The sequence below is a fragment of the Heterodontus francisci genome, chromosome 7 (genome assembly GCF_036365525.1).
Source record: "Heterodontus francisci isolate sHetFra1 chromosome 7, sHetFra1.hap1, whole genome shotgun sequence".
Classification (NCBI taxonomy): domain Eukaryota; kingdom Metazoa; phylum Chordata; class Chondrichthyes; order Heterodontiformes; family Heterodontidae; genus Heterodontus; species Heterodontus francisci.
Genome location: NC_090377.1, coordinates 2,196,103 through 2,223,122, shown reverse-complemented (window position 1 = coordinate 2,223,122; position 27,020 = coordinate 2,196,103). Strand labels below are relative to the sequence as shown.

Genomic DNA, 27,020 nt, shown 5'->3' with positions numbered 1-27,020 from the left:
CCCCTCCCCCCCCACCCCAGAGCCGTGACAGGGTTCCCCTTGTCCTCACTTTCCACCCTACCAGCCTTCACATCCAAAGGATCATTCTCTGCCATTTCCACCACCTCCAGCGTGATGCCACCACCAAACGCGTTTTCCCCTCCCCTCCCCATCACCATTCTAAAGGGATCATTCCCTCTGCCACACCCTGGTTCACTCCTCCATCACCCCGACACCTCGTCCCCTTCCCACGGCACCTTCCTGTGTAATTACAGGAGGTGTAATAGCTGCCTTTTTATCTCCTCTCTCCTCACCATTCAAGGCCCCAAACACTCCTTCCAGGTGAAGCAGTGATTTACTTGTTCTTCCTTCAATTTACTGTACTGTATTCGCTGCTCACAATGTGGTCTCCTCTACATTGAGGAGACTAAACGCAGATTGGGTGACCCTTTTGCTGAACACCTCAGCTCAATCTGAAGACATGGCCCTGAGCTTCCGGTCGCTTGCCATTTCAACACCGGGCCCCCTTCCCCTGCTCTCGCACCCACATTTCTATCTTTGGCCTGCTCCAGTGTTCCAGTGAACATCAACGCATGCTCGAGGATCAGCACCTGATCTTTCGGATTAGGCACTCTACAGCCTTGCGGACTCAACCTTGAGTTCAGCAGTTTCAGAGCATGACTGGCCTTTTTGTAAAATTATTTTTTACCGTGTTCCTGTTTTTTCATGTGGACAGAGCTGCTCATCATTCTGCCATTAACACTCTGCCTTTGTCCCATGACCGCTTTGCTATTTAATCTCTCCTGCCTTCCGCCCTATCACCCACCTTCCCTTTTGTTCTGTTCCCCACCAAAGCACCCCACCCCCCGCCACTGCCCCACCTTCACTTGCTTAAAACCTGATTCTTTTCTCACCTTTGTCAGTTCTGATAAAAGGTCACAGACCTTTTATTGGGCGGCACAGTAGCGCAGTGGTTAGCACAGTGGTTGCCTCACATCCTTTAAAAAGTACCTGGATGAACACTTGGCACGTCATAACATTCAAGGCTATGGGCCAAGTGCTGGCAAATGGGATTAGGTAGACAGGTCAGGTTTTTAATGCATCGGTGCAGACTCGATGGGCCGAAGGGCCTCTTCTGCACTGTATTATTCTGCGATTCTGTGATCATCAGAACAGATGCATCGGGACATACAGAAACTGGGTGAATGGGATGGAGTCCTTCCAGGAGGCAGGGTGTAAGGAAATGTAGTCAAGACAACAACAATTCTCTTCCCTAACAATCCCCATCTCTCCGCAGCCTTCACTTGCTTAAAACCTATTACATTTCTAACCTTTGCCAGTTCTGATGAAAGGTCACAGACCTGAAACGTTAACTCTGCTTCTCTCTCCACAGATGCTGCCAGTGTATTTCCAGCACTTTCTGTTTTTAGTTTAGATTTCCAGTATCTGCAGTATTTTGCTTTTATTCTGATAGATTTTTGTTGGGTGAGATATTCAGGGCGAGCAAACAAAGGCAGGTAAAAGGAGTTAAGATACAGATTAGCCATGGTCTCACTGAATGGCCTTCACCTGTTGCTATAAAAACTGACAGTTTTTGAATGATGTTACCAATGAGAAATAGGATGCCACAGGTAGCTCCTTGGAAAACACTAGAGATAATCGGAGCAGGAAGTGAAGCCATTGCAGGTTCTCTGGCTATGATTGCATAAATAAGGATGGAACCGAGTGAGAGCAGTCCCACCCAGCTGAGTGACAGTGGAGGTGTGTTGGAGGAGGATGGTATGGTCAACCATGTCAAAGGCTGCAGACAGGTCGAGAAGGATGAGGAGGGAAAGTTTAACTTTGTCACAGTCACATCGAAGTCATAAATGACATCCTATAAGAGCCATTTCAGTACTGCAGCAGGGGCAGAAACCTGATGAAAGGGATTCAAACACCGAGTGCCAGGAAAGATGGTCACAGAGTTTGGAGATTACAGCATGTTCAAGTACTTCGCAGGTTGGAGATGGACAATAGTCTGTAAGAATGGAAGAGTCAAACATTGGCTTTTTGAAGAGAGGAGTAAATGATAACAGATTTGAAGGAGACAGGGACAATACCCGAGGACGGAGAACTATTAACAATATCAGCTAACTTGGAGCCAGGAAGGGAAAATCATGTTTAACTAACTTACTGGAGTTTTTTGAGGTGGTAACAGAGATGGTTGATGAGGGAAATGCTGTTGATGTGGTTACATGGACTTTCAAAAGGCATTTGATACAGTGCCACGCAACAGACCCGTGAGCAAAGTCATAGCTCGCGGAATGAAAGGGACAGTAACAACATGGATACGGAATTGACTGAGTGACAGGAAACAGAGAGTAGTGATTAATGGATGCTTTTTGGGCTGGAGGAAGGTTTGTAGTGGAGTTCTCCAGGGATCAGTGTTGGGACCCTTGCTCTTCCTGATAGATATTAATGACCTAGACCTTGGGGCACAGGGCACAACTTCAAAGTTTGCAGATGATATGAAACTTGGAGGCATTGTGAACTGTGAGGAGGATAGTGTAGAACGTCAAAAGGACATAGACAAGTTGGTGGAATGGGCAGACAGGCAGCAGATGAAATAAAAACAAGAAATGCTGGAAATACTCAGCAATCTGGCAGCATCTGTGGAGACAGAAGCAGAGTTAATGTTTCAGGTCAGTCACCCTTCATCAGAACGGACAAAGGTTAGAAATGTAATAGGTTTTAAGCAAATAAAGCAGGGGTGGGGCAAGAGGTGGCAGACGAAGTTCAATGCAGAGAAATGTAAAGTGATTCCTTTTGGTAGGAAGAACATGGATAGACAATATAAAATAAATGGTACAATTCTCAGGGGGCAGAGGGACCTGGGTGTATATGTGCATATGTCATTGAAGGTGGCAGGACAGGTTGAGAGTGCAGTTAATAAAGCATACAGTATCCTGGGCTTTATTAATTGGGGCATAGAGCACAAGAGCAAGGTGGTTACATTAAACTTGCATAAGACACTAGTTCGGCCTCAGCACTGTTAAAATTAGGGGTCACCCTTTTAGGACAGAGATGAGGAGAAATTTCTTCTGAGGGTTGAGAGACTTTGGAACTCTCTGCCTCAGAAGGTGGGAGGCGGGGTCATAGAATATTTTTAAGGCGGAGATAGATAGATTCTTGTTCGGCAAGGGAATCAAAGGTTATCAGGGGTAGGTGGGAGTATCGAATTCGAGACACAAACAGATCAGCCATGATCTTATTGAATGCCGGAGCAGGCTAGAGGGGCCGAATGGCCTACTTCTGCTCCAAATTCATACGTTTGTATTGCGTCCAGTTCTGGGTGCTGCACTTTAGGAAAGATGCGAAGGCATTAGAAAGAGTGGAGAAAAGATTCATGACAGTGGTTCCAGGGATGAGGAATTTCAGTAATGAAGATAGATTGGAGAAGTTAGGACTGTTCTCCGTGGACAAGAGAAGGCTGAGAGGTGATTTGATAGAGGTATTCAAAATCATGAAGGGTCTGGACAGAGTAAATAGAGAGAAACTGTTCCCACTCGTGAAAGGATCGAGAATGAGAGGGCACAGATTTAAAGTATTTGGTAAAAGAAGCAAAAGTGACATGAGGAAAAAAATTTTCACGCAGTGAGTGTTTAAGGTCTGGAATGCACTGCCTGAGAACGTGGTGGAGGCAGGTTCAATTGAAGCATTCAAAAGGGAATTAGACAGTTATATGAAAAGGAAGAATGCGCAGGGTTACGGGGAGAAGGTAGGGGAGTGGCATTAGATAAATTGCCCCTTCGAAAAGCTGGCTCCTTCTGTGCTGGAACAATTCTGAGATTGAGTGGTCAGCAGATTAGTGGAAATTGGCCGGCACGGACTCAACAGACTAAATGGCCTTCTTCTGTGCGGTACTGACTGACTCAGAGCAGTAGTTGGGTCTCATGGACAAGATGAGCTCAGAGAGGGCATGAAAGGAGATAGCAGAGAAACTAAAGCTGGTTCATGGCACAGGGTGCATGGGAGGGACTACTGGCCTTGGAGTGGGCAAGGGAAGGGACTGATGAAGCCCTAGTGAGGGTGAGGGAAAGGGATGAGGCCAAGAACAGGATGACTCCCAAGCTGACAATGTTGGAGAATGAACAGAAGCCATTACTGTACATACTGCTGGTAAGGTTCAAATAGCTAGGAAACATGAGCTGGACAAGGAGGAGGAGGTAGCAACAGAGGAGCCAAACTTACCTCGTGCATGTAGAGTGCGTGTAGACTCATTTCTGTTGAGGCGTACTCGGAGAGAACAACACTCTGGAGCTGGCCCTCCCACGCACTGCTCCCAGAACTCATCATCCTCGCATCCAGACTGCCAGCAGCAGAGAAACAAAAATCTGGTCAGAACAGGAACCCCATCTGCCAAAGCCCAAACGAGTCACAGCGGTACTGCTGAGGAGAACTGTGAGCAGGAGGCCATTCACACCAATGCACTGAGAGCTTGTCAACCCACCACGGTTTCAAAAAGCACACTGCTGGACACTGAGACACCTGTAGGAAGAGGGGCAGACCATCTCAACCTCACCCCACTACAGAGATCCATCAAGGGTGGCAAGCTGCCCTGATCTATCACTCACTAACCCAGAGACACCTTCACCAAATCTCACCCCTGCCCCACATCAATTCTTAATCTGGGTGCCTCAGTCAATGACACCTTCATCGTCGCTGGGTCAAAATCCTGGAACTCCGTCCCTAACAGCACCATAGGCTAACTACACGACACAGACTGCAGTGGTTCAATGCAGCGGCTCACTACCACCTTCGCGAGGGCAATCAGGGATGGGCAATAAATATTGGTCTTGCCAACGATGTCCAGATTCTGACAACAAATAAAATGCTTTGCTAGTCTCTAACGAAACAAAATTGAGGCTCATGGAATTGGAGGTTCAGCGTCCAATTGGATTAAAAATTAGTTTAGGACTGAAAACAGTGAGTTGTGGTAAATGGTCGTTTGGTAGACCGGAGGATGGTAGACAGTGGTGTTCCCCAAGTGTCAATGCTGGGACCACTGCTTTTTTTTTTGCTATATATAAATGACTTGGATCTTGGAATACAGAGTAGAATCTCAAAATTTGCTGATGACACCAAACTTGGAGGTGCGACAAACAGTGAGGATGATATGAACCGTCTGCAAGAGGACACAGATCGGCTAACAGAATGCGCAGAGAGGTGGCAGATGGAATTTAATACTGACAAATGTGAGGTGATGCATTTTGGCAGAAGGAATAGGGAGAGGCAATATAGACTTAATGGCACAGTTCTAAAGAGAGTGTGCAGGAAGAGAGGGTCAGAGTTATACAGCACAGAAACAAGCCCTTTGGCCCATCTTGTCTGTGCCAGCCATCAAGCACCTAACTATTCTACTCCCATTTTCCAGCACTTGGCCTAAAGAGACCTGGGGGTACATGTGCATCAATCTTTGAAGGTGGCAGGACATATTGAGAAAGATGGTTAGTAAAGCAGATGGAATATTGGGCTTCATAAATAGGGACATTGAGTACAAAATCAGGGAAGTTATGCTGAACCTTTATAAAGCTCTGGTTCGGCCCCAACTGGAGTATTGCATCCAGTTCTAGTCACCACACTTTAGGAAGGATGTGAGGGTCCTTGAGAGGGTGCAGAAGAGATTTACCAGAATGGTTCCAGGGATGGAGGATTTTAGTTACAAGGTTAGGTTGGAAAAGGTTAGGTTGGAAAAGCTGTGTTTGTTCTCCCTGGAGCAAAGGAGATTGAGGGGAGGTTTAATAGAAGTGTACAAGATTATGACAGGCTTAAGATAAGTTAGACAGGGAACTTCTGTTCCCATTAATAAATGGTACAAGGACTGGGGGACACAGATTGAAAGCTTTGGGCAAGAGATGCAGGGGGAATATGAGGAAACACGTTTTTACACAGCGGGTGGTAATGACCTGGAACTCACTGCCCACGAGGGTGGTGGAAGCAGAGACGATCAATGACTTCAAGAGGAAGTTGGATGGTCACCTGAGAGAAATAGACTTGTAGGGCAACCGGGATCGAACCAGGTGTGGTACTGACTGCAGAGCACCATGGAGAGCTGGCATGGAGTTGATGGGCTGAATGACCTCTTTCTGTGCTGTAAATGAGTCCGACTCTATAAAGACATCAAATCAGACACTCTCGTAACCCCTCTCCTCTTTTCCATCTTTCATTGTTCCTGTCTCCAATTGACCCTCAGCTACTCCCCTTGAACTGAACCGGTTTGATTGCTAAACCCCTCCTGCAACAGGCAGATTTACCCCTTTCCCCACCCCATTATCATGCGAAAACACTGAACCCACAAACTCCTCACCAGCTCACATTTCATGGTCACCTATTTCCACACTCACTCTATTTCCATCTTCAATGCCGCAGGTATCAAGAGATTGACCACACATCAGTCAACAGGTAGCCCTCCCCCCTCCCCCACAGGAACCCCCACCCCTCCTCCCTCCCCCCCCAATCAGGAACCCCCACCCCTCCTCCCTCCCCCCCCCCCCAATCAGGAACCCCTTCCCCACTCCCCCTCAGGAACCCCTTCCCCTCCCCCCCTCCACCCTCAGGAACTCCTTCCCCCCTTAGTAACCCCCTTCCCCTCCTCCCTCCACCCTCAGGAACCCCCTTCCCCTCCACCCTCAGCAATCTCTTCCTCTCCACCCTCAGAAATCCCTTCCCCTCCCCCCCTCCACCCTCAGGAACTCCTTCCCCCCTTAGGAACCCCCTCCGCCTCAGGAACCCCCTTCCCCTCCCCCCTCAGGAAACCCCTCTCCCCTCCCGCCTCAGGAAACCCCTTCCCCTCCCCCCCTCCACCCTCAGGAACCCCCTTCCCCTCCCCCCTCAGGAACCCCCTTCCCCTCCCCCCTCAGGAACCCCTTACTGCTCCCCCACCCACAGGAACCCCCTTCCCCTCCCCCACCCACAGGAACCCCCTTCCCCTCCCCCCCTCGACCCTCAGAAATCCCTTCCCTTCCCCTCCCCCGCCCCACCCTCAGGATCCCCCTCCCCTCCCCCCTCAGGAACCCCTTCCCATTCTCCACACCCTCAGGAACCCTTTTGCCTCCCCCCATACCCACAGGCACCCTCCCCTCCACTGCCCCAACCCCCCCAACGTCAGGCACCCCTTACCCTCCCCCACAACCCACAGGCACCCCTGCCCACCTCAGGCAGCCGCTCACCACACTTACCATTCCCACACCAATTCTTTTCCCCTCCCTCCTCTTACTGCCACATGGTGACCAGACACCACTCGGTGATGGTGGGAGGGGAGTTTCACTCAGCAAGCGACAGGGGAGAAAATCAACAGACGGAGCATTGTTTAATGCGACAGCCCTACCAATCACACGCGGGCTTGAGTGTCCATACCCTGATCGAGCTGAGGCCTGCCCAGGCCTTGTCCGCAATAGAGAGGTGTGTAGACTGCCGGGCTGATTCTGGCTGCTCTGCCCCGGTGAGAACGAACGCAATGAGGAAGCTGGATCCAAGGGTCCGTCTCGGCCTTTCTGAAATGCCAGAGAGGGGGGCCCTGCGATCAGGTTAGCGATCAGACTGTGAGGCTGCAACAACACAATGGCTGTTAGAAAACTCACCCAGATAACCAGTCTGTGGACCCTTCCCCTGAAGCCCTGCCCTGTGGGACCGGGCACTTCCCCTGGTGCCCTGCCCTGTGGGACCGGGCACTTCCCCTGAAGCCCTGCCCTGTGGGACCGGGCACTTCCCCTGAAGCCCTGCCCTGTGGGACCGGGCACATCCCCTGAAGCCCTGCCCTGTGGGACCGGGCACTTCCCCTGAAGCCCTGCCCTGTGGGACCGGGCACTTCCCCTGAAGCCCTGCCCTGTGGGACCGGGCACTTCCCCTGAAGCCCTGCCCTGTGGGACTGGGCACTTCCCCTGAAGCCCTGCCCTGTGGGACTGGGCACTTCCCCTGAAGCCCTGCCCTGTGGGACTGGGCACTTCCCCTGAAGCCCTGCCCTGTGGGACTGGGCACTTCCCCTGAAGCCCTGCCCTGTGGGACTGGGCACTTCCCCTGAAGCCCTGCCCTGTGGGACTGGACCCTTTCCCTGGTGTCCTGCCCTGTGGGACTGGACCCTTCCCCTGATGCCCTGCCCTCTGGGACCAGACCCTTCCCCTGGAGCCCTGCCCTGTGGGACCGGATCCTTTCCCTGAAGCCCTGTCCTGTGGGACTGGACCCTTTCCCTGGTGTCCTGCCCTGTGGGACTGGACCCTTTCCCTGGTGTCCTGCCCTGTGGGACTGGGCCCTTCCCCTGGAGCCCTGCCCTGTGGGACCGGATCCTTCCCCTGATGCCCTGCGGGACTGGGCCCTTCCCCTGGAGCCCTGCCCTGTGGGACCGGATCCTTTCCCTGAAGCCCTGCCCTGTGGGACTGGGCCCTTCCCCTGGAGCCCTGCCCTGTGGGACCGGATCTTTCCCCTGGTGCCCTGCCCTGTGGGACTGGGCCCTTCCCCCGGTGCCCTGCCCTGTGGGACTGGGCACTTCCCCTGGTGCTCAGGGCTGTTTCTTACCTCTGACTCTGATTGCACGGACTGTAGTGATGCGAAGAGGCCATTCTCCAGAAGGAAGCTGTTGCTCCCAATCACTGTGCCCTTGTCTCGATTCACCTTCTCCTTCAACTGGCTGATGAAGGCAGTGCTGTCCTGGGGGGGCTGCCAGCGTGGGTTTGTGATGGCAAAGTGCATGAGAGAGAGTTCCGTCTTGCCGTCCTCTGCTTGCTGGTAGATGGAGGCCTCAGTCTTTCCACCAGAAAACCACTGAGAGACAAGAGAGTTACAGTCAACAACAGCTTTGCATTAATATAGCGCTCTCATGCTGATAAAATGCCCCAAGTTGTTTCACAAGAGAATTATCAAACAAAATATAACCCCGAGTCACATAAAGAGAAATTGGACTAACAGCTTGGAAATACAAATAGGAGGATGCCATTCAGCCCCTCGAGCCTGTTCCACCATTCAATGAGATCATGGTTCCTGTGACCTAACTCCACCTATGTCCTATATTCCATAATACCTTTTGTTAACAAAATTCTATCAAGGTCAGGTGTAAAATTAACAATTCATCCAGAATCAATTGCTGTTTACTGGAGAGTTTTCCAAACATCGCCCAGCCTTTGGGCTGGATCGTGTCCTCCCGCTGCTGGGAAGGACAGCGAGTGAAGAAAATGGCGGCAATCCTGCGTAGTTGCTGATCGCTGTAGTTTACATTTTAATTAATACAAAGATGTGATTTAAATATGCTAACGCGGGTTTCATCATCGAGCTAGTGGAAAGGTTGCTACAGAGCTTCCCTGCCGCTGGGAAGATCGGGCCCAGCAATCCCAGCATCGGCCTCCGTGGTGGGCTGCTGCCGCTCCAGTTCTCCAACCCCACCCCCCACCATGGAACCCGACATCGGGCTGGTAACTAAATCTAGCTCTTTGGGTGTAAAAGTGTTTCCAAATTTCACTCCTGAAAGTCTAAAAATTAGAGCCAGACCTCTATCCCCTAGGCCTAGACTCCCCAACCAGCAGAAATAGTCTCTCTCTATCTACCCTCTCTGTTCCCCTTAATATAGAGTCATAGAGTCACAGAAACAGGCCCTTCGGCCCACCGCGTCCATGCCGACCATAATGCCCATCTATACTAATCCCACCTCCCTGCTTTAATTCCATATCCCTCTATGCCTTGCTCATTCAAATACCTGTCCAGATGTCTCTTAAATGTTGCTACTGTTCCTGCCTCCACCACCTCCTCAGGCAGCTCATTCCAGATACCCACTATTCTTTGTGTGAAAAATTTACCCCTTTGATCCCCTTTAAACCTCCTCACTCTCACCTTAAATCTATGCCCTCTAGTTTTACTCACCCCTACCATGGGAAACAGACTCTGGCTATCTACCCTATCTATGCCTCTCATAATTTTATATACCTCTATCATGTCCCCTCTCAGCCTCCTTCGCTCCAGGGAAAACAGACCCAGCCTATCCAATCTCTCTTTATAACTCAAGCCTTCCAAACCAGGCAACATCCTCGTGAATCTTTTCTGCACCCTCTCTAGCTTAATCACATCTTTCCTGTAGTGCAGCGACCAGAACTGCACACAGTACTCCAAATGCAGCCTAACCAACGTTATGTACAACTGTAACAGGATGTCCCAACTCTTGTACTCAATGCTTCAGCCGACGAAGGCAAGCATGCCATATGCCTTCTTCACCACCCTGTCTACCTGTGTTGCCACTTTCAGGGAACTATGTATTTGCACCCCAAGGTCTCTCTACTCAACAACACTCCCCAGGGCCCTGCCATTTACTGTATCTGTCCTGCCCTGGTTTAACTTCCCAAAATGCATCACTTCACACGTCTGTGTTAAATTCCATTTGCCACTCCCTTGCCCACTTTCCCAGTTGATCTATATCCTGTTGTAACCTGAGACAACCTTCTTCACTGTCCACTATACCACCAATTTTGGTGTCATCTGTAAACTTACTAATCATGCCCGACATTTACCTCCAAGTCATTAATACATATGACAAACAACAGAGGGCCCAGCACCGATCCCTGCGGCACACCACTGGTCACCGACCTCCAATCCGAAAAACAACCCTTCATTACCACCCTCTGCCTCCCATCACCAAGCCAATTTTGTATCCAATTTGCCAGGTCACCCTGGATACCATGTGTTCGAACCTTCTGGACCAGCATACCATGCGGGACCTTGTCAAAGGCCTTGCTAAAGTCCATGGAGACAACGTCCATCGCCCTGCCCTCATCAATCCTCTTGGTCAACTCCTCAAAAAACGCAATCAAATTCGTGAGACATGATTTCCCACGCACAAAGCCATGCTGAATATCCCTAATCAGACCATGTCTTTCCAGATGCATTTAAATCCTGTCTCTCAGAATCCCTTCCAATAACTTTCCCACTACTCATCTAAGGCTCACCGGTCTGTAGTTCCCTGGTTTATCCCTGCTGCCCTTCTTAAATAAAGGCACAACATTAGCTATCCTCCAGTCTTTATGTACCTCACCCGTGGCTAAGGATGATACAAAAATCTCTGCCAGGGCCCCAGCAATCTCCTCCCTTGCTTCCCATAGCATCCTAGGATACACCTGGTCAGGCCCTGGGGATTTATCCACCTTAATACGCTTCAAAACCTCCAACACCTCCTCCTTTGTAATGTTGATATGCTCCAGGATATCAGTGTTCCCTCCTTTGAACTCACTAGCTTCCATGACCTTCTCCACAATAAATACGGACGAGAAATATTCATTTAAGACCTCGCCCATTTCCTGTGGCTCCACACAGATCCTTAAGGGGACCTACTCTCTCCCGAGCTACCCTTTTACTCTTTATATAATTACAGAATCTTTTAGGATTCTCCTTTATCTTATCTGCCAGGGAAATCTCATGGCCCCTTTTCACCCTCCTAATTTCCTTCTTCAGTGTAGTCCTACATCCCCTCCACTCCTCGAGGGACTCGCTTGATCCCAACTGCCTATACCTGACATATGCCTCCTTCTTTGTCCTGACCAGACCCTCAATATCCCTCGTCAACCAAGGTTCCCTAAACTTGCCAGCCTTGCCCTTCCATTTAACAGGAACATGCCGGCCCTGAACTCTTCCTATCTCACTTTTAAAAGCCTCCCACTTGCCAGACGTCCCTTTACCTGTAAACAGCCTCTCCCATTCATCTTTTGAGACTTCCTGTCTGATGCCATCGAAATTAGCCTTCCCCCAATTTAGGACTTCAACCTGAGGACCAGTCCTATCCTTTTCCATAACTATCTTGAAGCTAATAGAGTTATGGTCACTGGTCCCAAAGTGCTCCCCCACTGACACATCAACCACCTGCCCATCCTCATTTCCTAAGAGGAGGTCAAGTGTAGCCCCTTCTCTAGTAGGGCCATCCACATACTGCTTCAGAAAACTATCCTGGACACACTTAATAAATTCTTCCCCATCTGATCCCTTAGCACTAAGGCAGTCCCAGTCAATATTAGGGAAGTTAAAATCACAACCCTATAATTCCTACACCTATCTGTGATTTCGCTACAAAAATGCTCCTCCACTCTGACTATTGGGGGGCCTATAGTATAATCCCATCAAAGTGATCACCCCTTTCTTATTTCTACCCAAATGGCCTCGCTGGACATTCCCCCTGGGATATCCTCTCTAAGTACTGCCGTGATGTCCTCCCTAATCAATAGTGCAACTCCCCCTCCTCTCTTACCTCCACCTCTGTCACGCCGGAAAGATCGGTACCCCGGAACATTGAGCTGCCAGTCCTGCCCATCCATCAACCACGTTTCCGTAATAGCTATAATATCACAATCCCCTGTACCGATCCATGCTCTGAGTTCATCTGCCTTACCTGTAAGGCTTTTTGCATTAAAGTAAATGCAGTTTAGCCCTCCAGACCTTCCACGCTCCCTGTCCGGCCTGCCTATTGGACTTGCTTGCTTTAACCTCTACATTTGCCTCAACTATCTCATTTGAGAGACTACTACTTTGGGTCCCACCCCCCTGCAAGACTCGTTTAAACCCTCCCGAGTAGTACTAGCAAACCTCCCCACAAGGATATTGGTCCCCTTCCAGTTCAGATGCAACCCGTCCTTCTTGTACAGGTCACCTCTGCACCAGAAGAGATCCCAATGAACCAAGTAGCTGAAGCCCTCCCGCCTACACCAGTTCTTCAGCCACCCATTCATTTGCCCAGTCCTCCTATTCCGACCCTCACTAGCACGTGGCACAGGGAGTAATCCTGAGATTACAACCCTAGAGGTCCTGCTTTTTAACCATCTGCCTAACTCCCTATATTCACTTTGCAGGACCTCATCTCTCTTCCTGCCTATGTCGTTAGTACCAATATGGACCACGACCTCTGGCTGCTCACCCTCCCCTTTCAGAATGTCCTGCAGCTGCTCCGAGACATCCTTGACCCTAGCATCAGGGAGGCAACAAACCATCCTGGAGTCTCGTTTGTGGCCACAGAAACGCCCATTTGCATCCCTTACGATAGAATCCCCTATCACTATAGCTCTTCCAACCCTTTACATCCCCTGCTGTGCAGCAGAGCCCTCCGTGGTGCCATGAACTTGGCTGTTGCTGCTTTTCAATCTATTGAAAACTTAAACCAAATCACCCTTTAACTTTCCAAATTCCAGGGAATACAACCTTAGTTTGTGTAATCTCTCCTTGTAACTTGTAGTCCAGGTATCATGCTAGTAAATCTACACTGCACTCTCTCCAAGGCCAATATATCCTTCCTAAGGTGTGGTGCCCAGAACTGCTCACAGTAACTGCAGGTGTGGTCTAACCAGGGCTTTGTATAGCTGAAACCATGACTTCTACCCCCTTGCATTGTAGTCCTCTAAATATAAAGGACAATGCTCCATGCGCCTATTTAATTATTTCCTAACCAGACTTGGTCAAAGAGGTAGGTTTTAAGGAGGTGAGAGAGAGGTTTAGAGAGGGAATTACAGAGTTTAGGGCGCAGGCAGCTGAAGGCATGGCCGCAAATGGTGGAGATTAAAATCAGAGACTCACAAGAGGCCTTAATTGGAGAAGTGTGGAGATCTTGGAGGGTTGTGGGGCTGGAGGAGATTACAGAGATAGGGAGGGATTTGAAAACAAGGATGATAATTTTAAAATTGAGACATTGCTTGACCGAAGTCAATGTAGGTCGGCAAGCACAGGGGTGATAGGTGAACGGGACTTGGAGTAAGTAAGGACATGGGCAGCAGAGTTTTGGATGACCAAGTTTATGGAGAGTAGAATGTGGGAGGCCAACCAGGAGAGCAATGGAGCAGTCAAGTTTGGAGGTAACAAAGTCATGAATGAGAGTTTCAGCAGCAGGTCAGCTGAAGCAGGACAAGAATCAGGCTGTAAGAAGCAGTTTTAGAGATGGTGTGCATATGGGAGTTCAGGGGTGGTAGGTGGGTGGGGGATGGAGGGGGTGCGGGGGGAAATAGGGGAGGCTCGAGGTGCAGTGTCCAGCCGAGGTCACTTACCGCAGGGTGCCCATGCTGTCGGACATCCATCTGGGCGAAAGAGCAGGTGTCCCCGACACCCACCACCTCCACAGTGAAGTTGCGGAAGAAGTCAATGATCTCGAGGGACTTCCTCCTCAGGCAGAAGATGAGGATAAAGGGAGTGATAATGGGGCTGAGCAGTTCCTCCAGGATGAAGACCTGTGGACAGAAGACAAAAAATGTTTGACTTCAGGAGACGCGCACGAACCTTTGCCAAGCCCCCCTCACCCACAGGTCCTGAGAAGCAGGTGCTCTCCCCTTCCCTGGTTCCACAGGTTAGGGCTCAACTCACCGACCCCTGCGCTCCCTGCTCACAGCGGTCTCGCACCCAAGGTTGGAGCAGCACCAAGAATCAGCATCTCTGGACTAAAGAGGAAGATCCACCAAGAGGGGACCAGATTCTGGGCTAATTCCAGATACTGGAGGGTCCAGTCTCTGCATTAATCCCTGTTACGGAGGGGGAGGGGTCCAGTCTCTGCATTAATCCCTGTTACGGAGGGGGAGGGGTCCAGTCTCTGGGTTAATCCGGGTACAGAGGCAGAAGGGTCCAGTCTCTGGGTTAATCCGGAGACGGAAGGGTCCAGTTTCTGGGTTAATCCCCGATACAAGAGGGCCCCAGTCTCTGGGTAAATCCGGATATGGAAGGGGAAGGGTCCAGTCTCTGGGTTAATCTGGATAAGGAGGGGGAGAGGCACAATCTCTGGGTTAATACCCAACACAGAAACCACTGCTCGCAAATGTCAGGGCAAGACTAGTTCAGGCTTGGTTACGATGCCTTCCTGAGTGAAATATCCAACAAAACATTATATCTAGGTTCAGAGACACCCACTCATGTGAGATACGCAAGGTCTGCTTGTGGTACAGGACACAAAGGGGAATTAGCAGCTTTCGGATGTCAGGTGGGCATTGAAGAAAAAAGAAAATATTTTCCATTTATTAACAGAGGTTTAATCTACATCAGGTGACACTGACACTATAATCTTCCAAAATTCCCCTGATTCTGGAAGGATTCCAGAAGATTGGAAAATAACAAAGGTAATACCTTTACTCAAGAAAGGAGGGAGACAGAAAGCAAGAAACTCAATGCCAGTTAGCCAAACATAGTCATTGGGAAAATACTGGAATCGATTATTAAGGAGGTTATAGCAAGGCATTCAGAAACTCTCAAATAAAAGCAAAATACTGCAGATGCTGGAAATCTGAAATAAAAACAAGAAATGCTGGAAATACTCAGCAGGTCTGGCAGCATCTATGGAGAGAGAAGCAGAGTTAACGTTTCAGGTCTTTCATTGCAGCAGCTTTTTCGGGAGCAGAGTGTGAGCGAGTGAGCAGCTGGGAAGCTTTTTCGGGAGCAGAGTGTGAGCGAGTGAGCAGCTGGGAAGGTCAGTTTGAAAGTAAACTTAATTTCCTTTTGTTTTCGGCGGAGGCCAGGAGGCTGCTGGGTAAGTAAAACACTATATATTTGGGCGGTTTAAAATAACTTTCCTTTCATTGCAGCAGCTTTTTCGGGAGCAGAGTGTGAGCGAGTGAGCAGCTGGGAAGGTCAGTTTGAAAGTAAACTTAATTTCCTTTTGTTTTCGGCGGAGGCCAGGGGGCTGCTGGGTAAGTAAAACGCTATATATTTGGGCGGTTTCTGAACCCGAGACACCACACTTGTAGTGTCTCCCACCCGCCCTCCTCCTCTAACCAAAAAAAAAGGACTCGGTGGGGTGTTTATAAGGTAAGGCTTTTTCTATTTCTCTGGTTTTATCGTGATTGGTAAAAACTTTCCGTTCCTTTTTCATTTAACTAAGTTAAGCTTAAGATTAAAAATGGCAGGAGATCTCAGACCCGTGTCATGCTCCTCTTGCTCAATGTGGGAGCTCAGGGACATGGCTAATGTCCCTGACTCCTTCACGTGCAGGAAGTGTGTCCAGCTGCAGCTCTTGTTAGACTGCATGACGGCTCTCGAGCTGCGGATGGACTTACTTTGGAGCATGCGCGATGCTGAGGAGGTCGTGGATAGCACGTTTAGTGAATTGGTCACACCGCAGATTAGGATTGCTGAGGGAGAAAGGGAATGGGTGACCAAAAGGCAGCGAAAGAGCAGGAAGGCAGCGCAGGAGTCCCCTGCAGTCATCTCCCTCCAAAACAAGTATACCGTTTTGGATACTGTTGAGGGAGATGGCTCACCAGGGGAAGGCAGCAGTAGCCAGGTCCATGGCACCGTGGCTGGCTCTGCTGTTCAGAAGGCCGGGAAAAAGTGTGGAAGGGCTATAGTCGTAGGGGATTCGATTGTAAGGGGAGTAGATAGGCGGTTCTGTGGTCGAAAACGAGGCTCCCGAATGGTATGTTGCCTCCCAGGTGCACGGGTCAGGGATGTCTCAGATCGGCTGCAGAACATTCTAAAGGGGGAGGGTGAACAGCCAGTTGTCATTGTGCACATAGGCACCAATGATATAGGTAAAAAACGGGATGAGGTCCTACAAGCAGAGTTTAGGGAGTTAGGAGCCAAGTTAAAAAGCAGGACCTCAGAGGTAGTAATCTCAGGATTGCAACCAGTGCCACGTGATCGTCAGAGTAAAAATGAAAGAATAGTCAGGATGAATGGGTGGCTTGAGAGATGGTGCAGGAAGGAGGGGTTCAGATTTTTGGGACATTGGGACCGGTTCTGGGGGAGGTGGGACTATTACAAATTGGATGGTCTACACCTGGGCCGGACTGGAACCAATGTCCTTGGGGGTGCTTTTGCTAACGCTGTTGGGGAGGGTTTAAACTAATGTGGCAGGGGGATGGGAACCAATTGAGGTCAGTTGACAGGAAGGAGGTAGTAACAAAAGCCTGTAAGGAACTAGATAATGAAGTCAGTGTGACTAAGGGGAAGAGCAGGCAGGGAGCAGATGATGAATATAAAGGGACTGGTGGTCTGAGGTGCATTTGTTTTAATGCAAGAAGTGTAGTAGGTAAGGCAGATGAACTTAGGGCTTGGATTAGTACCTGGGAGTATGATGTTATTGCTATTACTGAGACTTGGTTGAGGGAAGGGCATGATTGGCAACTAAATATCCCAGGATATCGATGCTTCAGGCGGGATAGAGAGGGAGGTAAAAGGGGTGGAGGAATTGCATTACTGGTCAAAGAGGATATCACAGCTGTGCTGAAGGAGGGCACTATGGAGGACTCGAGCAGTGAGGCAATATGGACAGAACTCAGAAATAGGAAGGGTGCGGTAACAATGTTGGGGCTGTACTACAGGCCTCCCAACAGCGAGCGTGAGATAGAGGTACAAATATGTAAACAGATTATGGAAAGATGTAGGAGCAACAGGGTGGTGGTGATAGGAGATTTTAATTTTCCCAACATTGACTGGGATTCACTTAGTGTTAGAGGTCTAGATGGAGCAGAATTTGTAAGGAGCATCCAGGAGGGTTTTCTAGAGCAGTATGTAAATAGTCCAACTCGGGAAGGGGCCATACTGGACCTGGTGTTGGGGAATGAGCCCGGCCAGGTGTTTGAAGTTTCAGTAGGGGACTACTTTGGGAATAGTGATCACAATTCCGTAAGCTTTAAAATACTCATGGACAAAGACGAGAGTGGTCCTAAAGGAAGAGTGCTAAATTGGGGGAAGGCCAACTATACCAAAATTCGGCAGCAGCTGGGGAATGTAGATTGGGAGCAGCTGTTTGAAGGTAAATCCACATGTGATATGTGGGAGGCTTTTAAAGAGAGGTTGATTAGCGTGCAGGAGAGACATGTTCCTGTGAAAATGAAGGATAGAAATGGCAAGATTAGGGAACCATGGATGACAGGTGAAATTGAGAGACTAGCTAAGAGGAAAAAGGAAGCATACATAAGGTCTAGGCGGCTGATGAAAGACGAAGCTTTGAAAGAATATCGGGAATGTAGGACCAATCTGAAACGAGGAATTAAGAGGGCTAAAAGGGGTCATGAAATATCTTTAGCAAACAGGGTTAAAGAAAATCCCAAAGCCTTTTATTCATATATAAGGAGAAAGAGGGTAACTAGAGAAAGGATTGGCCCACTAAAGGACAAAGGAGGAATGTTTTGCTTGGACTCAGAGAAAATGGGTGAGATTCTAAACGAGTACTTTGCATCGGTATTCACCGAGGAGAGGGACATGACGGATGTTGAGGTTAGGAACAGATGTTTGATTACACTAGGTCAAGTCGGCACAAGGAGGGAGGAAGTGTTGGGTATTCTAAAGGGCATTAAGGTGGACAAGTCCCCAGGTCCGGATGGGATCCATCCCAGGTTACTGAGGGAAGCGAGAGAGGAAATAGCTGGGGCCTTAACAGATATCTTTGCAGCATCCTTAAACACGGGTGAGGTCCCGGAGGACTGGAGAATTGCTAATGTTGTCCCCTTGTTTAAGAAGGGTAGCAGGGATAATCCAGGTAATTATAGACCGGTGAGCCTGACGTCAGTGGTAGGGAAGCTGCTGGAGAAGATACTGAGGGATAGGATCTATTCCCATTTGGAAGAAAATGGGCTTATCAGTGATAGGCAACATGGTTTTGTGCAGGGAAGGTCATGTCTTACCAACTTAATAGAATTCTTTGAGGAAGTGACAAAGTTGATTGATGAGGGAAGGGCTGTCGATGTCATATACATGGACTTCAGTAAGGCGTTTGATAAGGTTCCCCATGGCAGGCTGATGGAGAAAGTGAAGGCGCATGGGGTCCAAGGTGTACTAGCTAGATGGATAAAGAACTGGCTGGGCAACAGGAGACAGAGAGTAGCAGTGGAAGGGAGTTTCTCAAAATGGAGACGTGTGACCAGTGGTGTTCCACAGGGATCCGTGCTGGGACCACTGTTGTTTGTGATATACATTAATGATTTGGAGGAAAGTATAGGTGGTCTGATTAGCAAGTTTGCAGACGACACCAAGATTGGTGGAGTAGCAGATAGTGAAGGGGACTGTCAGAGAATACAGCAGAATATAGATAGATTGGAGAGTTGGGCAGAGAAATGGCAGATGGAGTTCAATCAGGGCAAATGCGAGGTGATGCATTTTGGAAGATCCAATTCAAGAGTGAACTATACAGTAAATGGAAAAGTCCTGGGGAAAATTGATGCACAGAGAGATTTGGGTGTGCAGGTCCACTGTTCCCTGAAGGTGGCAACGCAGGTAAATAGAGTGGTCAAGAAGGCATACGGCATGCTTTCCTTCATCGGACGGGGTATTGAGTACAAGAGTTGGCAGGTCATGTTGCAGTTGTATAGGACTTTGGTTCGGCCACATTTGGAATACTGCGTGCAGTTCTGGTCGCCACATTACCAAAAGGATGTGGATGCTTTGGAGAGGGTGCAGAGGAGGTTCACCAGGATGTTGCCTGGTATGGAAGGCGCTAGCTATGAAGAGAGGTTGAGTAGATTAGGATTATTTTCATTAGAAAGACGGAGGTTGAGGGGGGACCTGATTGAGGTGTACAAAATCATGAGAGGTATAGACAGGGTGGATAGCAAGAGGCTTTTTCCCCCGAGTGGGGGATTCAATTACTAGAGGACACGAGTTCAAAGTGAAAGGAGAAAAGTTTAGGGGGGATATGCGTGGAAAGTTCTTTACGCAGAGGGTGGTGGGTGCCTGGAACGCGTTGCCAGCGGAGGTAGTAGATGCGGGCACGATGGCGTCTTTTAAGATGTATCTAGACAGATACATGAATGGGCAGGAAGAAAAGAGATACAGAACCTTAGAAAATAGGCGACATGTTTAGATAGAGGATCTGGATCGGCGCAGGCTTGGAGGGCCGAAGGGCCTGTTCCTGTGCTGTAATTATCTTTGTTCTTTGTCAGTGACCTTTCATCAGAACTGGCCAGTTCACTGGTCACTGACCTGAAACATTAACTCTGCTTCTCTCTCCACAGATGCTGCCAGACCTGTTGAGTATTTCCAGCATTTCTTATTTTTATTTTACTTAGAAACTCTCAATGCAATTAGGCAGAGCTAACATAGTTTTATGAAAGGGAAACTGTGTTTGACTAATTTATTAGAGGTTTTTGAGGAAGTAATAAGCAAGGTGGATAAAGGGGAACCTGTAGATGTAGTGTACTTGGATTTCCAAAAGGCATTTGATAAGGTGCCACATCAAAGGTTACCACAAAATAAGAGCTCATGGTGTAGGGGGTAATGTGGACAGAGCAAGGACATCGGAATTGTTAGCGAACAGGAAGCAGAGAGTAGTGATAAATGGGTCTTTTTCGGGTTGGCACGATGTAACTAGAGCCACAGGGATCAGTGCTGGGGCCTCAACTATTTACCAGCTATATCAATGAATGGATGAAGGGACTGAATGTATGGTAGCTAAATTTGCCGATGACATCAAGATTTGCAGGAGAGTAAGTTGTCAAGAAGACATAGAGTCTACAAATTTAGGTTAAGTGAGTGGGCAAAAAAATTAGCAGATGGAACCTAAAGTAGGAAAATGTGAACTTGTCCACTTTGGCAGGGAGAATAGAAAAGCAGTATATTATTTAAACAGAAAAGACTGCAGAACCCTGCAGTACAGAAGGATCTGGGTATCCTGGGAAATGAATCAGTAAAGATCAGTATCCAAGTACAGCAAATGATCAGGAAGGCAAATGGAATGTTGGTGTTTATTGCAAGGGGGCTGGAGTATAAAAGTAGGCAAGTTTTACTCCAGCTGTTCAAGACCATGGTGAGACCACATCTGGAGTACTATGTACAATTTTAGCCCCCATATTTGCATTTGAAGGGGTTCAGAGAAAGTTCACTTGACTAATTCCAGGGATGAAAGGCTTTTGAAGTAAGGTTGAACCTACATCCATTGGAGTAGAGAAAGATGATCTTATTGAAACATGCAAGATCCCGATGGGGCTTGATCGAGTGGACAGCGGGAAGACGTTTCTTCTTGTGGGGGAGACTGGAACTAGGGACACAGTTTAAGAACAAAGGGTCTCCCTTTCAATAAGGAGATTAGGTGAAATTTTTCTCTGAGGGTCGTTGTCAGTGGAATTCTCTTCCCAAGAAAACAGTGGACACTGGGTCATTGAATGTATTCAAGGCTGAGTTAGATAGATCTTTGATAGACAAGGGAGTCAAGGGTTATGGGGGAACAGACAGAAAAGTGGAGTTGAGATCACAACCAGATCAGCCCTGATCCGAGGAAGAGGCATATAAATTTGCCAAGAAAAACAACAGACCTGAGGGTTGGGAGCAGTTTAGAATTCAGCAAAGGAGGACCAAGGGATTGATTAAGAAGGGGAAAATAGAGTAAGAGAGTAAACTTGCGAGGAACATAAAAACTGACGGTAAAAGTTTCTATAGGTATATGAAGAGAAAAAGATTGGTGAAGAGAAATGTAGGTCCCTTACAGTCAGAAACAGGGGAATTTATTATGGGGAAATAAAGAATTGGCTGAGCAACTAAATGCATACTTTGGTTGTGTCTTCACAAAGGAGGACACAAATATCATACCAGAAATGTTGGGGAACACAGGGCTTAGTGAGAGAGAGGAACTGAAAGAAATCAGTTCTTTTGGGCCTCCTGATCTCGAGAGACAATGGATACGCGCCTGGAGGTGGTCAGTGGTTTGTGAAACAGCGCCTGGAGTGGCTATAAAGGCCAATTCTGGAGTGACAGGCTCTTCCACAGGTGCTGCAGAGAAATTTGTTTGTTGGGGCTGTTGCACAGTTGGCTCTCCCCTTGCGCCTCTGTCTTTTTTCCTGCCAACTACTAAGTCTCTTCGACTCACCACAATTTAGCCCTGTCTTTATGGCTGCCCGCCAGCTCTGGCGAATGCTGGCAACTGACTCCCACGACTTGTGATCAATGTCACACGATTTCATGTCACGTTTGCAGACGTCTTTATAACGGAGACATGGACGGCCGGTGGGTCTGATACCAGTGGCGAGCTCGCTGTACAATGTGTCTTTGGGGATCCTGCCATCTTCCATGCGGCTCACATGGCCAAGCCATCTCAAGCGCCGCTGACTCAGTAGTGTGTATAAGCTGGGGGTGTTTGCCGCTTCAAGGACTTCTGTGTTGGAGATATAGTCCTGCCACCTGATGCCAAGTATTCTCCGAAGGCAGCGAAGATGGAATGAATTGAGACGTCGCTCTTGGCTGGCATACGTTGTCCAGGCCTCGCTGCCGTAGAGCAAGGTACTGAGGACACAGGCCTGATACACTCGGACTTTTGTGTTCCGTGTCAGTGCGCCATTTTCCCACACTCTCTTGGCCAGTCTGGACATAGCAGTGGAAGCCTTACCCATGCGCTTGTTGATTTCTGCATCTAGAGACAGGTTACTGGTGATAGTTGAGCCTAGGTACGAGTAGAGAAATGGCGTTGGGGAAATTGATGGGATTGAAGGCTGATAAATCCCCAGGGCCTGATGGTTTGCATCCCAGAGTACTTACGAAAGTGGCCCGAGAAATAGTAGATGCATTGGTGGTCATACTCCAAGATTCTACAGACTCTGGAACAGTTCCTACAGATTGGAGGGTAGCTAATGTAACCCCACTATTTAAAAAGGGAGGTAGAGAGAAAGCAGGGAATTAGAGACCAGTCAGCCTGATGTCAGTAGTGGGGAGAATTCTAGAGTCCATCATCAAAGATTTTATAGCAGAGCACTTAGAGAACAGTGGTAGAATCGGACAGAGTCAGCATGGATTTACGAAAGGGAAATCATGCTCGACAAATCCACTAGAATTCTTCGAGCATGTAACTAGTAGAGTTGACAAGGGGGAGCCAGTGAACAAAGAACAAAGAATAGTAGAGCACAGGAACAGGCCATTCGGCCCTCCAAGCCTGCGCCGATCTTGATGCCTGCCTAAACTAACACCTTCTCACTTCCGGGGTCCATATCCCTCTATTCCCTTCCTATTCATATATTTGTCAAGATGTCTCTTAAGAGTCGCTATCGTATCTGCTTCCACCACACCACCTTCCCTGGCAGCAAGTTCCAGGCACTCACCACCCTCTGTGTAAAAAACTTGCCTCTCACATCCCCTCTAAACTTTGCCCCTCACACCTTAAACCTATGTACCCTAGTAACTGACTCTTCCACCCTGGGAAAAAGCTTCTGACTATCCACTCTGTCCATGCCGCTCATAACTTTGTAAACCTCTATCATGTCGCCCCTCCACCTTCGTCGTTCCAGTGAAAACAATCCGAGTTTATCCAACCTCTCCTCATAGCTAATGCCTTCCAGACCAGGCAACATCCTGGTAAACCTCCTCTGTACCCTCTCCAAAGCCTCCACGTCCTTCTGGTAGTGTGGCAACCAGAATTGCACGCAATATTCTAAGTGTGGCCTAAATAAGGTTCTGTACAGCTGCAACAAGACTTGCTAATTTTTATACTCTATGCCCCGACCGATGAAGGCAAGCATGCCGTATGCTTTCTTGACTACCTCATTCACCTGCGTGGATGTGGTTTATTTGGACTTTCAGAAGGCTTTAGACAAAGTCCCACATAAGAGATTAGTGTGTAAAATTAAAGCGCATGGGATTGGGGGTAGTGTATTGCGATGGATAGAAAATTGCTTGGCGGACAGGAAACAAAGAGTAGGGATAAATGGGTCTTTTACCGAATGGCAGGCAGTGACCAGTGGGGTACCGGAGGGATCGGTGCTGGGACCCCAGCTATTCACAATATACAGTAACAATTTAGATGAGGGAGCTAAATGTAATGTCAACAAATTTGCAGATGACACAAAACTGGGTGGGAGGGTGAGCTGTGAGGAGGATGCAGAGAGGCTTCAGGGTGATTTGGACAGTTTGAGTGAGTGGGCTAATGCATGGCAGATTCAGTATAACGTAGATAAATGTGAGGTTATCCATTTTGGTAGCAAAAACAGGAAGGCAGATTATCTGAATGGCTATAAACTGAGAGAGGGGAATATGCAACGAGACCTGAGTGTTCTCGTACACCAGTCGCTGAAGGTAAGCATGCAGGTGGTAAAAAAAGGCAAATGGTATGTTGGCCTTCATAGCGAGAGGATTCGAGTACAGGAGAAGGGATGTCTTGCTGCAATTATACAGGACCTTGGTGAGGCCACACCTGGAATATTGTGTGCAGTTTTGGTCTCCTTATCTGAGGAAGGATGTTCTTGCTAAAGAGGGAGTGCAGCAAAGGTTTACCAGACTGATTCCTGGATGGCGGGACTGATGTATGAGGAGAGATTGAGTCGGTTAGGATTATATTCACTGGAGATCAGAAGAGTGAGGGGGAATCTCATAGAAACCTATAAAATTCTAACAGGACTTGACAGGGTCGATGCAGGAAGGATGTTCCCGATGGTGGGGGAGTCTAGAACCAGGGGTCATAGCCTAAGGATACGGGGTAAACCTTTCAGGACTGAGATGAGGAGAAATTTCTTCACCCAGAGAGTGGTGAGCCTGCGGAATTCGCTACTACAGAAAGCAGTTGAGGCCAAAACATTGTATGTTTTCAAGGAGGAGTTAGACATAGCTCTTGCGTCTAAAGGGATCAAAGGGTATGGGGCGAAAGCGGGAACAGGTTACTGAGTTGGATGATCAGCCATGATCATAATGAGTGGCGGAGCAGGCTCGAAAGGCCGAATGTCCTACTCCCGCTCCTATTTTCTAAGTTTCTATGATCTAATCGAATGGCGGAGCAGGCTCAAAGGGCTCAATTACCTCTTCCTATTCCGAAGTCCGATGTTCCTATAACTCAGTCCCAGTGCTCACAGACACTATAATACACACTGCTCAGTCCCAGTGATCAGACACTATAATACACACGGCTCAGTCCCAGTGATCAGACACTATAATACACACGGCTCAGTCCCAGTGATCAGACATCATAATACACACTGCTCAGTCCCAGTGATCTGACACCATAATACACACTGCTCAGTCCCAGTGATCACAGACACGATAATACACACGGCTCAGTCCCAGTGCTCACAGACACTATAATACACACGGCTCAGTCCCAGTGATCACAGACACTATAATACACACGGCTCAGTCCCAGTGATCACAGACACTATAATACACACGGCTCAGTCCCAGTGATCACAGACACTATAATACACACTGCTCAGTCCCAGTGATCAGACACTATAATACACACGGCTCAGTCCCAGTGATCACAGACACTATAATACACACGGCTCAGTCCCAGTGATCACAGACACCATAATACACACGGCTCAGTCCCAGTGATCACAGACACTATAATACACACGGCTCAGTCCCAGTGATCACAGACACTATAATACACACGGCTCAGTCCCAGTGATCACAGACACTATAATACACACGGCTCAGACCCAGTGATCACAGACACTATAATACACACGGCTCAGTCCCAGTGATCACAGACACTATAATACACACGGCTCAGTCCCAGTGATCACAGACACTATAATACACACGGCTCAGACCCAGTGATCAGACACTATAATACACACTGCTCAGTCCCAGTGCTCACAGACACTATAATACACACTGCTCAGTCCCAGTGATCAGACACTATAATACACACTGCTCAGTCCCAGTGATCAGACACTATAATACACACTGCTCAGTCCCAGTGATCAGACACTATAATACACACTGCTCAGTCCCAGTGATCAGACACTATAATACACACTGCTCAGTCCCAGTGATCAGACACTATAATACACACTGCTCAGTCCCAGTGATCAGACACTATAATACACACTGCTCAGTCCCAGTGATCAGACACTATAATACACACTGCTCAGTCCCAGTGATCAGACACTATAATACACACTGCTCAGTCCCAGTGATCAGACACTATAATACACACTGCTCAGTCCCAGTGATCAGACACTATAATACACACTGCTCAGTCCCAGTGATCAGACACTATAATACACACTGCTCAGTCCCAGTGATCAGACACTATAATACACACTGCTCAGTCCCAGTGATCAGACATCATAATACACACTGCTCAGTCCCAGTGATCAGACATCATAATACACACTGCTCAGTCCCAGTGATCAGACACTATAATACACACTGCTCAGTCCCAGTGATCAGACACTATAATACACACGGCTCAGTCCCAGTGATCAGACACTATAATACACACTGCTCAGTCCCAGTGATCAGACACTATAATACACACTGCTCAGTCCCAGTGATCAGACATCATAATACACACTGCTCAGTCCCAGTGATCAGACACTATAATACACACTGCTCAGTCCCAGTGATCAGACACTATAATACACACGGCTCAGTCCCAGTGATCAGACACTATAATACACACTGCTCAGTCCCAGTGATCAGACACTATAATACACACTGCTCAGTCCCAGTGATCAGACACTATAATACACACTGCTCAGTCCCAGGTGATCAGACACTATAATGCACACTGCTCAGTCCCAGTGATCACAGACACTATAATACACACTGCTCAGTCCCAGGTGATCAGACACTATAATGCACACTGCTCAGTCCCAGTGATCACAGACACTATAATACACACTGCTCAGTCCCAGTGATCAGACACTATAATACACACTGCTCAGTCCCAGTGATCAGACACTATAATACACACTGCTCAGTCCCAGTGATCAGACACTATAATACACACTGCTCAGTCCCAGTGATCAGACACTATAATACACACCGCTCAGTCCCAGTGATCACAGACACTGTAATACACACGGCTCAGTCCCAGTGATCACAGACACTATAATACACACTGCTCAGTCCCAGTGATCACAGACACTATAATACACACGGCTCAGTCCCAGTGATCACAGACACTATAATACACACTGCTCAGTCCCAGTGCTCACAGACACTATAATACACACGACTCAGTCCCAGTGATCAGACACTATAATACACACGGCTCAGTCCCAGTGCTCAGACACTATCATACACACGGCTCAGTCCCAGTGATCAGACACTATAATACACACTGCTCAGTCCCAGTGCTCACAGACACTATAATACACACGGCTCAGTCCCAGTGATCACAGACACTATAATACACACTGCTCAGTCCCAGTGATCAG

The 27,020-nt window shown here is 48.4% G+C and overlaps 1 protein-coding gene across 1 annotated transcript in view; it reads right to left on the bottom strand.

Moving 5' to 3' along the window:
- Positions 1 to 27,020, bottom strand: part of atg9a (ATG9 autophagy related 9 homolog A (S. cerevisiae)) — a 107,303-nt gene that overhangs the window by 9,305 nt on the left and 70,978 nt on the right. Inside the window, exons 9-12 of the mRNA XM_068034703.1 lie at positions 14,010 to 14,189; positions 8,530 to 8,775; positions 7,375 to 7,565; positions 4,210 to 4,327 (exon numbers count right to left, since the gene is read on the bottom strand). Coding sequence (XP_067890804.1) covers positions 4,210 to 4,327; positions 7,375 to 7,565; positions 8,530 to 8,775; positions 14,010 to 14,189 — 735 coding nt within the window. The remainder of the gene's footprint in view (positions 1 to 4,209; positions 4,328 to 7,374; positions 7,566 to 8,529; positions 8,776 to 14,009; positions 14,190 to 27,020) is intronic.